This window comes from Mustelus asterias, chromosome 6, assembly GCF_964213995.1.
Source record: "Mustelus asterias chromosome 6, sMusAst1.hap1.1, whole genome shotgun sequence".
In the NCBI taxonomy this organism is placed as follows: domain Eukaryota; kingdom Metazoa; phylum Chordata; class Chondrichthyes; order Carcharhiniformes; family Triakidae; genus Mustelus; species Mustelus asterias.
In genome coordinates, this window is record NC_135806.1 from 61,114,848 (window position 1) to 61,127,561 (window position 12,714).

General features: G+C 39.6%; 1 protein-coding gene across 2 annotated transcripts in view; it reads left to right on the forward strand.

The window, feature by feature from the left end:
• LOC144494885 (hippocampus abundant transcript 1 protein-like) overlaps positions 1–12,496 on the forward strand; it is a 77,160-nt gene extending 64,664 nt beyond the window's left edge. For both annotated transcript variants that reach the window (XM_078214393.1, XM_078214394.1), the window contains exons 9-12: positions 1,657–1,769; positions 2,332–2,429; positions 9,919–10,064; positions 10,479–12,496. In XM_078214393.1, coding sequence (XP_078070519.1) covers positions 1,657–1,769; positions 2,332–2,429; positions 9,919–10,064; positions 10,479–10,688 — 567 coding nt within the window. In that variant the 3' untranslated portion in view covers positions 10,689–12,496. The remainder of the gene's footprint in view (positions 1–1,656; positions 1,770–2,331; positions 2,430–9,918; positions 10,065–10,478) is intronic.
• Positions 12,497–12,714: the final 218 nt, after the last annotated feature.

A 12,714-nucleotide genomic window follows, 5' to 3' on the forward strand; every position in this document is an offset into this window, starting at 1 on the left:
CATCCTCTATCTTAAACATTCACTCCCTTGACCACCAGCAAATAGTGACAGCAATTATGAGATTTACCGTAGCAACTTGCCAAGGCTCCTTTGACAGCATCTTCCAAACATCTGACCTCTACCATCTTGACAAGGGCAGTAGACACCGGGAAACACGAGTACCTGCAATTTCCCCTCCTAGTCACATACCATCTTGTTCGAGAAATTTATTGCTATTCAGCACTGTCAGTGGATCACAATCCTGAGACTCCCCACTCCAACACCACATGGAATGCAGTAGTTCAACGAGATGGTTCACCACTACCTTTTCGAAGATATTTGGGATGGCAGCAAATGCTGACCTTGCCCTGCTCCTATCCCAGGAGCTAAATTCTTTTTAAAAAGCTCATAGGATGGTGTATTTGAGGCTTCCTTATCTAATAATAAAATTGTACAGTCGTGGCATGCAGTGCATTTTGATTTCTTTCAATTTAATTTGAGTTAAATCCCTTTTTTATAATAATTGATGCCAATTATTTTGTTACAATTATTGACAGAAGTTTCAATGTAAGGTGATTTTTAATATTCGCTTGCATTAGGCCAAGATTATGCCCTCTAGTTTTATTCCACTGTAATTGCAGTAAACAAAAGCTACTTATGATATTAGCATTGATAGAACTCAGCATTCAGAATGCTGAAAAGGCTGGTGATTGTCAGTAATTCAGGGTATGATACATTCTTTTTCCAGTTATAATACAAGTTGTTCAAGCTCCGTTTTCTCACTCGCATTGATTTTAATGAATTTGCATATATATCCAATCTTGCCCTCTTTTTCATGAGTCTTGATCAGATGGATGTACTTGTTGTAAAATAACCCCCACCCCACAGCCACCCCTTTCCAATAGATCTACCCTGTCACAATTGCATTTCAGATTAAAATTTTCTTGGTCTGTGGTTATGATTAATTTATTTGTTGAAAAGGGAAATTTATTTTGCTGAATTCACGGAGGGAGGACAACTCTATCCTGCCCAAGTGGATGTTTCACGTCGTTAAGTGTTAGCAGACGATGGGACTTTGGGGGTACCACAATGTTCCTCACCTCTTTCCCTACACCTTCAGTTTCTAGTTGGGCGAGCTGGATGGTAGCCATGTGTGCGAGCCATGACATGTGTTTTATTGTTCCCCTGTTTAGTCTGTGGATCCTCAGGTCAATTGTACTGAGAACTCTCACTGAACTGAAAACTGCTAACTCTGGGACCTTCTGGTTTGTGGTTCAGTGCCATCTCAGTGGCTTTTTATTCATTGAACCATTAGAATTAATCATTTGAAACCTTTTCAAAAAGTATTTTTTGCAAATCAGCTATTACTCAAGTATACTGGGCAGAATTGAGCTTCTATTCAAGAAGTTATGGAGCAGGACCTCCATGGAAACTTGTAACCAACACGTGTTTTATGCATCAGCGCTCGGAAGAACAGATTTTTAATAAAGCCAATGTTTGCTTGTTAGAATATTAAAAGTTGGCCATTGGTGAATCAGATACAGTATTAAGTTTTTTTTCCTGCAAGAATAGATTATTTCACCTACAACCCCCTTTCTTCACAACTAAAGATGCAAACATTCTTTAAAAGAATGAAGCATATCATTGACTTTTTTCCCCAAATTTCTATTTTCACAGACTGTGTTTCTTAGTATCCTGATGAGGTCCATAGGTAATAAGAACACCGTTCTCCTAGGCCTTGGATTTCAGATGTTGCAGTTGGCTTGGTATGGCTTTGGATCCCAGCCCTGGTAAGCAGGCATGCTTCATTAGGACGCTGGCATGTACTTTGCAAATGCAGTTACGCAAATCCAGTGATAACAGAAACCGGTTATGTGGAATTTTGAATGCTTCAACATTGCTCGCGGCGGGTGGGGTGGTGTGCGTGTGTCGGGAGGGGGTGGTGTGCATGTGTCGGCCTATCTGTCTCATGCCTGCATGGTGAGGGGTTGTGTATGTGTGTGCCTGGCAAGAGGGTGGGACGCAGTGCATGTGTGGCAGGAGGGGGCTGGGTGCGTATGTGTAAGTCTGGCAGGAGGGGGGGGCTGTGTGCGTGCAAATCTGTCGGGGAAGGTTGCACGAATGTCTTTCGGTGGTTGGGGGGGTGGGGGTTGCGTGTCTCGCTGTGCAAGTGTGTTGATGACAAGTTTGCATTGTTTTCTGGTCAAAAGATGCAAATTATAAATTTGAAACTGGCTATGGTGTTAGTAGCTTTTTCAGTGGAAAGTAGAAAAGATGAGGCGCTCTCTACCATGGGATATATTAAATTAAATATTCTGCCACTGCCTCTTTAATTGCCACTTGCTTTCTTAGGATGATGTGGGCAGCAGGAGCTGTAGCAGCAATGTCCAGTATTACGTTTCCAGCAGTCAGTGCTCTGGTTTCGAGAAATGCAGATCCTGATCAACAGGGTGAGTGATTTTGCATCAATATTGATTGCAGCAAGCAGATTTCAATCCTAGTTAATCAATTTGTAGTTGAATTGAGGAATGACTATTAGTGTGAGTGTTAGTCATTGCAAAACTGTTCAAAGACCGATTCTACATTCTAGAATACTATGTTGATGCATGTAATGGATTCCATTTGGGTCATAAGATTTAGCTGATCAATTGCTAGTGTTGGCACTTTTAGCCAGATTTGCTCTCTGCCTCTTATTATTTCAGTATTATGCCTTTGAATATATAATAGAAGCAAAAGAGCCAGAGGAGAAGTGATCTTTTTACAGTGTTATAGTCTGAGAGGGTGATGGAAGTTGGTTCAGTTTCAAATGGAATTTGATATGTACATTAATAGGAAAAATCAGCAGAGCTATGGTGAAAGAACAGCTGAGTGGGATAGCTCTTTTAAAGAAACGAATGGCCCCCTCTGGTGCTACATGGTTCTGTGTTGAGGACTGCAAATAAACTGATCTGTGCTAATTATTGATTCATTTAGGTGTTCTGGAAGTGTGAATTGCTTCATGATGGTAGTTTATTTTCCATACGTACAACAGTAAGAATGTTACTATGGGATAAATTTTCTTGACCTCCCACCGTGGGAACCGTCCCGGGCAGCAAGGAAAACGTGATGGATCATTGAAAGGGCAGGAATTTCCGGTCTCACTGTGGGCGGGACCAGAAAATTCCACCCTATGTTTTGAGCTGATTGGTGTTCAATACAGAGGCATCATTGACTTCTCACTTCTAAGTCAGAAAGTTGAGTTCAAGCACTACTTGGTTATAAATTAGGTTAGCATTATTGCTGCACCAATTGTATGTTCCATTGTTGGAATTGCCAACATTTTAATGAGATTAAAGTAAGACCCTGACTATCTGTTCAGGTAATAAATATCCCAAAGCGCCATCTGAAGAGGTGCAAGGTAGTTCTCCTGATGGCCTGACAAAAGTTTATTCAATGAACATCACGTTTTAAAAAAATATTTTTGTCTCATTGCCTGATAATGTGCTGCATTTTCGTACATTATACTTCAAAAGTACTTCATTGGCTATGAAGTGCTCCATAATTTCGGATTTGGAAAGTGTTGCGTAGATGCATTTTTTTTCCTTTTGCCCCCTTGATTTTTTCTTATGATTGTATTGCATAATTCAGTTGTTTTTGATCGTTTCTTGGGACATACATAAACCAGCTCTGGATTCAGTACCACATCAATTGTGTGCAAATTAAGATGGTTACCTAATTCTAGGAATCGACTGATCCCGAGAGATTTCAGTAACCTCCAATTAGAACTAACTGTATTTGTAAAATATTAGAGATTATGCTAAAAAACGAGAGCTATTTGCACCCATTGACGGTCTTTGTGGTAGTAAGTGGCAAAATCACTTGTCTTCAGACAGGGTCCATTTTTCCTGGCCAAATACGAGGACTGTTAGTGTCCAAGTCTTACGCCAACTGCCCATACCGAGTTGCACAGTGATTTTTGCACTTATACTTGCACTCTCATTGTCACTAGCGACAATTATAAGGGTTACACTCAACCCTTTTACCTTGGTCTAAATAGTTACGTGCTACTGAGTAACAAATATATACAGAATAAGAATGATTTAATCTTATTTAATCAGGTGATCAAGAAGGCAAATGGGATGTTGGCCTATACCGCAAGGGGGATAGAATATAAAAGCAGTGATGTCTTGCTGCATCTGTACAGGGCATTGGTGAGGCCGCAGCTGGGATACTGTGTGCAGTATTGGTCCCCTTATTTGCGGAAGGATATATTGGCCTTGGAGGGAGTGCAGAGAAGGTTCACCAGGTTGATACCAGAGATGAGGGGTGTTGATTATGAGGAGAGACTGAGCAGATTGGGTTTGTATTCGTTGGAATTTAGAAGGCTGAGGGGGGATCTTATAGAGACCTATAAGATAATGAAGGGGCTGGATAGGGTAGAGTTGGGAGAGATTCTTTCCACTTAGAAAGGAAGCTAGAACTAGAGGGCACAGCCTCAAAATAAAGGGGGGTCAGTTTCGGACAGAGTTGAGGGGGAACTTCTTCTCTCAGAGGGTGGTGAATCTCTGGAATTCTCTGCCTACTGAAGTGGTGGAGGCTACCTCGTTGAATATGTTTAAATCACGGATAGATGGATTCCTGATCGGTAAGGGAATTAGGGGTTATAGGGATCAGGTGGGTAAGTGGAACTGATCCACTTCAGATCAGCCATGATCTTATTGAATGGCGGGGCAGGCTCGAGGGGCTAGATGGCCTACTCCTGCTCCTATTTCTTATGTTCTTATATTCTTAAAAATAGCTAAATTTAATAGTTATTGCTACACCTTTTTGCTCTTGGCACCCTGTGATTCTAACAAAATTACTGTAGACAAAGGACTGTTGTCTATGGGCGAGTTGGTTTTGGTTTTGCTTATTGATGGCCCAAACTTTTGTTTTTGTTTCCTGTCATTAAAAATTATTTTAATTTCTTGGGCTCCACCCTATGGTAACTGAGGAAACCCTTTCAATCACTACATACCGGAGTTCTCAACCCCTCAAAAATTAGATACAAAAACAGGTTAAGATAGAATTTTATTTACAATGTCCTTTTGCATTTTGAGCTATCCTGTGAGTATACAATTTAGATAATGAATCGTTTTCAGAGTTAATTATTTTGTCATCTTACTCTGAAGATGCAAGTTGAGTTTTTCAATGCTTTCTCACATGGCCCATGGTTCTGTCTTGTCCCATGTCAACACAGTAACAGTTTTAACAACACCAGGTTAAAGTCCAACAGGTTTATTTGGTAGCAAATACCATTAGCTTTCGGAGCGCTGCTCCTTCGTCAGATGGAGTGGAAATCTGCTCTCAAACAGGGCACAGAGACACAAAATCAAGTTACAGAATACTGATTAGAATGCAAATCTCTACAGCCAACCAGTTCTTAAAGATACAGACAATGTGAGTGGAGGAGGGAGCATTAAGCACAGGTTAAAGAGATGTGTATTGTCTCCAGACAGGACAGCCAGCAAGTCCAGGAGGCAAGCTGTGGGGGTTACTGATAGTGTGACATAAAGCCAACATCTCGGTTTAGGCCGTCCTCATGTGTGCGGAACTTGGCTATCATTGTCCCATGTCCCCAGGGTAGATGTCCTGGCTTCCTTTAAATCCCACTAAGAATTTGCTAGTTCAATAAGTGAAGAACTGCACTTCGAATCATATAATTGCAAAATGATACGACACATACCTGAAATCCTGTAGTGTCCACTGGACCATACTCCACACTCTACAAACTGACAACTGCCAACCAGTCACCATTCTCTCCTCATGCAGGATAAAGTTGTTGTTTCTCCTGATGTTAGTATTCTTGCAATCGTTCTGATGAGTGCAAGATGAAAAGCTTTGTCAAAATGTCTTTTTTCAGCAATAAATTTCTGTATTACCAAATGACTACTTGTAAACTATAACTGCTTTCTCAGCCATATAAATAATTAATAAAACAAAGAGGTAGGCCATCGAGCCTATCTTTCATAGAGCTATTGAATTAATCTCATTCCCTGATCTCATTACCATTGTCCTGCAATTTTTCCAGTTCTTTTGAATATTACTATTGAATCAGCCTCCACCACCCTTTCATTTGAAACATTCGAGATCACAACTCACTATGTTCAAAAAAAGTCACAAAAACATAGAAAATAGAAGCAGAAGTAGGCCATTCGGCTCTTTGAGCCTGCTCTGCCATTTTGATCATGACTGATCATATTGAATAGTCTTCTCCTGCCACCCCCCCCCCCAATATCTTTTGATCTCTTTAGCCCCAAGAGCTATATCTAATTTCATCTTGAAATCACACTGTTTTGGCCTCGGCTGCTTTCTGTGGTAGTGAATTCCACAGATTCATCATCCTCTGGGTGAAGCAATTTATCCTCACTTCAGTCCTAAAAGCTTTACCCCTTATCCTCAAACTATGACCCCTGGTTCGGGACTCCCCACCATTGAGAACATTCTTTCTGAATCTACCCTGCCTAATCCTGTTAGAATTTTATGGTTCTTCTGCCAATCACCTTAAACCTTTGTCATCTGGTGATTGACCTTCCTACCAAACAGTAAATAAAGAGAAACTATCAAAACAGTTGATGATTTTGATCATCTATCAACTCCACCTTTGCTTCCCTACGTAGCTGATGATGCATCGCATCCAGAGAGATGACTGCGGGCTATCAACCTTTTTAAGTAACTCTTTTTCTATTCTATGCAATATTGTGACTGTCTCTTTCTTAAAAGCTACATTGGCAGCATCCTCTCTTCTAGTAAAGACAGGTGCGAATTACTCATTAACAGCCATGGCCTCTGCCTCCTAAAGAAGATCTCTCTTCTGATCCCTAATTGGATCCAACCTTCCTTTGATTACCCTTTTGCGTTTAAAAGCAAAAGCTTTTGGATTCCCTTTTATGTTAACATAAACCATTGTTCCCATACACTCGTGTTTCCTCTCGCATTCCCTTTTTTAGATCATCATTATACTTTCCACTTTCAACTTGGTCCCTACTTTCCAAAGCTACATTTCTGTCATTTCAATCTCTATCATCATGAAATGGGGATCAGTCGTGCTCATTTTTTGAGTGCCACAATAGTTCTTTGAGAGCTAATATGGCAGTTGCGGCATGCACTCAATTTTAATGCATGTTCCCTGCAACTGATATCAAACTAACCCATAGTTCCCCGTTATTTTGTCCTCTTCCTTTCTTGAATAATTGGTTACCTTTACTGTTGTCTTATCTGTGAGGAACCATTCTAGCATCCACAAGATTCGGGAAGATCAAAGCTAAATCCATCCACTGCTTCTATAGCCACTTATTTTAAAACCCTAGGTTGTAAGCATTCTGATCTAAGGAAGTTGTTGGCTTTTAATCCCATTAATTTCTCCACTGCAGTTCTATTTCTAGTTCTACTTTAAGTTCCTTATTTTCATTAGAACTTCCACTGCTTCCAGAATTTCCTGAAGACAGATACAAAGTATTTGTTTAATATAAATCTCTGTTATTTTCTTACCCCTCACGATAATTTCTCCTTTGTCTGTCAGGCTCAGTTGCATACCTATGTAACCTTTATAAGCTGTTTTATGTCTCTTGCTCATTTACCCTCGTCCTATTATCTTTATCAACTTTTTGGTCATTTTTGCTAAATTTTAAAATCATCCCAATCCTCAGGCTTACTTTTTTGGCAATATTGCCAAAGTTTATCCTCTAATCTCATACTTTTTATGTGCCATGGTTGGACCTATTCTCCCATTGTTTTTATTTCTGATGAAAATGTATAATTATGAATTATCTGTTTACATTTTCAGTTTACCTTAGCCCAACTTGCTCCTCATGTATTTTTCTTTAGTTAAATTTAAGACCCTAGTTTCAAACTCAATTAAATCACTCAAATTCAATATAAATTGATCATTAGATTACTCTTCCCCAGAGGCTTGTTTACTTCAAGATTATTAAGATCCTTGAAGATTACTTCAAGATCCTGTCTCAATTTACAATTCCAGTTCTAACATGGCCTGTTGCCTGCTTGGTCCCTTGACATGCTGATCCTTCACATGAATTTGTCCCCCACACACTTTTTCTGTAAATTTGGTTTGCCCAGTCAATGCTAGGATTAAAGTCCTTCATGGTTACTGCATCACTGATTTCTTGTTACACCCATCTCCAGTTTTCTGCAATTATATCTGTCCAACACTTCAATTTAAAAAAAAAATTCATTCTTGGATTGTGAGAATAGCTGGCATGGCCAGCATTTATTGTCTGCCCGTGCTTGAGATTGAGAAGCTGATGAAGATGTCGTTGAAGGTGCCATTGCAAGTTACTGCCAGTCATCTCCTATATGGTATATGCTGCTCCCATTGCATGCTGTTGGCTGGGGTAATGAATGTCCAAGAATAGCGGACAGGGTGCGAATAATTGGGCAATTTTGTCCTGGATGGTGTTGAGTTCCTTGAGTGTTGTTGGAGCTGTACTCATCCAGGCAAATAGAGTATTCCATCACACTCCCGATCACTTACTATTCTCTGAAACTGTCTGTAGCTGCTTGATGACCATCTCCTGGAACATACACTCTAGGAAATTTGTAGTCTTCCATATGCCCTACAGTGCCTCTGATCTTTCCTCAAGCTTAGAAACCTTGAGTTTGTGTTTGAGCAGCTGGAGGCAATTCCTATACACAGTCTCCTGGAGTTCCCATGTGGCATTGGAATTTCAGTCATCCCCTCCTATTTTTTTTAAAACAAAAATACCCTTAACGTCTCTGATTATTTGTGTATTTGCTGTTACCCCCTTGGCTTAAATTAGCACCTCCTTCCCCCCCCATTGTATCAAATTCATGTTGCCACTGTTTGTAAGCTGTGCTGAGTAGATGCCACAGCTCTGTGTGCAGCAGACACACCCCCAACTAATTACTATGCCTTTTGCAGACATTTTGTTGTAGATTTTATTTTCATTCATGTGACGTGTGCATGCTGCAAGTGCCAGCATTTGTTGCCCATCCCTTATTGCTCTTGAACTGAATGGTTTGCTTGGCCATTCTAGAGGGTATTTAAGAGTCAACCACTTGGCTTGGGTCCAGGGTCACATGTAGCCAGACCAGGTAAGGACATTCACATCAGTGAACCAGGTGGGGTTTTAACAACAATTTGTAATGTTTCGTGGCCAACATTAGACTTTTAATTCCAGATTTTTATTGAATTCAAATTTCACCACCTGCCATGATGAGATTCAAACATGAGTTCCCAGATCATTACTCTGGGCCACTGGATTACTAATTCAATGACAGTACCACTATGCTACCATCTTGCTTAACTCTCCCTTATGTATCATTTTCTCTTGTAAAACAAATGCTGTTTTTCATCATCTCCCCTCTCTTACCTTTGAGGAACACATTCCTAAATGGCTTAATGCAACAATTATGTGAGAAGCAGCTCAGTTATGTAATGCATTACTGGAAATGCAAAACTTCCTCAAATTCAAATCAATCTAAAATATGCCCTATAGGTTTTTGATGGTACTGAAAAATTGAGGTAGCCAGTGTAATACCAAAATTAAACTTGCAGTTAATTGTTGCTGTAGCCACCGAAAGGTCTAGGATAAATAATGTAAGAACATAAGCAGGAGTCAGGCATATGGCCTCTTAAGCCAGCTGCATCTGATCTTGGCTTCAACTCCCCTTTTCCACCGGTTTCCCCATAACCCTTGACCCTCGTTTTAGTTCAACAATCGATCTCAGCCTTGATTATGTTCAGTGACTTAGCCTCCACTGCTCTCTGGGGTAGAGCATTGCAAAGATAAATGCAAGGATTTTAAAGGATGGAAACTTTTAAGACAAGATTTTCTTTTTTTTAAAAAAGGAAACAATTGTTGTCACATCAGTAATTTGCCATTAAAACTTCTATATGTTTTGAAATAATTGCAATTAATATTTTGATTTTTTTTTTAGGTGTTGTGCAAGGAATGGTCACAGGAATCAGAGGGTTGTGCAATGGCCTTGGACCTGCTCTATATGGTTTTATTTTCTACATGTTTCATGTGGAGCTGGATGCAATCCCTGACAAGAAGGTCAATGTACAAAATTCCAAAATGGAGGTAAACTTTGACACCAAATGCAAGAATGAGAATGTTAAATCTAAATCCCTTCCTGGTCCCACCCCCACCCCATCTTTGTAACCTCTCTCAGCTCTATAACTCACCCTTAAACTTTGTCCCACCACTGTCTGTATAGCACTCAAGAAACAATACTTTTCACTGTATACTAATACATGTGACAAATCAAATCAAGATGGATATGTTATCAGTGATCTAGAGTCTGTTGTTGGAATTCTCTCCCAAAACCTCCCCTCCTTTAGGACCCCCTTAAAACTTTATTGACTAAATTTTAATCCCCCTTCCTAATATTTGAGGTGAACCATGTTTGAACATTTTTCCTGTGTTATAAAGGTGATGCATGAATGCAAGTTGTCGGCAATTGCTGATTCTTCTATTCATTTCTTGTTCATTCAGGATTCCATTATCCCTGGACCACCTTTCTTGTTTGGAGCCATTACAGTCCTGGTAGCTTTTATGGTTGCCTTATTTATTCCTGAACATGGCACCTCTGGTAAAGCGAGTACTGCAAGGAAGCATAGCAGCAGTCTTGGCAACAATCCCACCACTCCACCCATTAGCAGTGACGAGGACAATGAGCCACTGCTGCAGGACAGCAGTGTGTGAGGATATTAGCTTTGAAGAAAAATTGCAGATCTAAACAAAGAACAATGTGTTGACTCCACTGGATCTACAGCACATTGAAAGACCAAATGGCCTATGAAGATTGGAAACCATTTTGAAGAAAGACTACTTTAAGATCCGTGGAAGTGGATGTAACCAGTTGCTTCATTTTTAATGGAAGCTACTTGAATCCAATATTCAGCACTGCCAGTTCAAGTACTATCCAAAGTGTCATCCCGATGCAAGAAGTTCCACTTGATGCTGGTGATCAGCACTCAGAATTTTGAAGAAGGAACACATTCAGAGCCATATCTCAGGGTTGTAACTTGTACACCAATTGAAAGGGGGAAGGAACATCATTTTGTGAATGTTGATTCGATCAATTTACTACCCCTGTAATAAAAAACTCTTCACCGATTGGACTTCAGTTGTGTTCCCATTGGCTGCAGTAATTTATACTTTTACCCCTAAAATGAAAAATCATCGAATCCACTAAGTCTGTATACTTTTCGCTGTTTGTTTCCCTGAAATTCCACAAATGCCATGGGTGGAGTCGGGTGTGGGGAGGTAAAGGAAAGGGACCCAATCGACTTGCATAGAAATGTGTACATAGATTTTGAGGATGGCTATGCAAATCAGAGAGTCAAAGTACTTCACTTTGCAAAGTATTAAGGAAGGCAATCTGTGAAACTACAGCCCTAACTTCCCTCAGCCTTCTTACAAATTTGAACAAAGTACATTGTGGAAATATTAAATTCACTACCTTGGCTCCTGTTCATAGATGAATAAAACAAGTTATTCAATAACTAAAGTTGTAATAACTAAGCTGTAGATTCTTGTGTCAACATCCCAGGCAATGGAACTACTAAGAGTAAAAGAAACGCTTATGTTTTTTTCATTTGTGATACTCGTTAAGCAAGCAAATTTCAAGTGTCTACTGTGTATCTCTTTTTCATTTTGTGAGAAGGCTGTGGTTGAAGTATCTGTTAAAAGATGATTATTTTTCTTATAACTTGCAGGTAAGGCTAAAACTTGACCTGTGAAAATAACTGCAGTTTTCTAAAGAACAATATGTATGGATTATCTAATACTATTTTTGACATGAATTTTATATTTAATGTTTCAGGCAAATATTGTGGGGAATTTAGAGAAACCTTTTTGTAGTGGAGAGAAAAACTGCTTTTTGTTTTGAAGTCAAAACGGTTTCACTAAAACTGCAGAAAGTTGTCCAGTTCGGCAGATTAACCACGTCCCTGTTCTTTCCTTGCACTTGGCCTCAGCTGCTAACCGTGCATAGCCTCAAACACATAATCTGCTACCTCAGCTTTAGCCTATATGCAAGCAGCTTTGTAGGCCTGCTACCGTTAATTCTGATCTCTTTGCTATTGTGTGCATTAGAGCATAAGCTAACTGGATTGAGTTCACTTTTGAACCAGTGGGACGCTGTTTATGTGCGGTTCTTTTGGCACTTAAGAAAATCTCTTTCTTTGATATTATGAACCGCCTGTTTTGCCAGAAGTTCATTGTTTGGAAGAAGCACATTCCCATGAAACACCTTTGATCCCAGTGTACTTGGGTAAGATGGCTGATTAAACAGTTCCATTGAATATAATTTCGTAATCCCAGAAAGAGCCTAATTTAGTAGAAATGAATATTAGATATGATTATGAAAATGTATAACTTGTGCACTTCATTCAGATGTTTTTTGCAAACTTTGGAAAATGATTTCCCCATGATTGAATGTTTATATAAATAATCTGATATAATTGGTGAAAATCAAATTCTCTAACCAGTCCTCCCCCCCCCCCCCCCCCCCCAAATAAAATCTCAAATCAATTTTTCAAAATCTTCTGCATTTAATTCTCATATAAAACCATTACAAATGTGGACGTGCCCTCATCAATAATTTTATTTATTTCCTTGATACTGGAGTTGTCTTGCCATCAGATACAAAGTACTGAAAAGCACTGAACAAAGTCATTTTGAGGGTAAGTTATGCCTTAAAATAAGACAACCATTTACTTGGTAA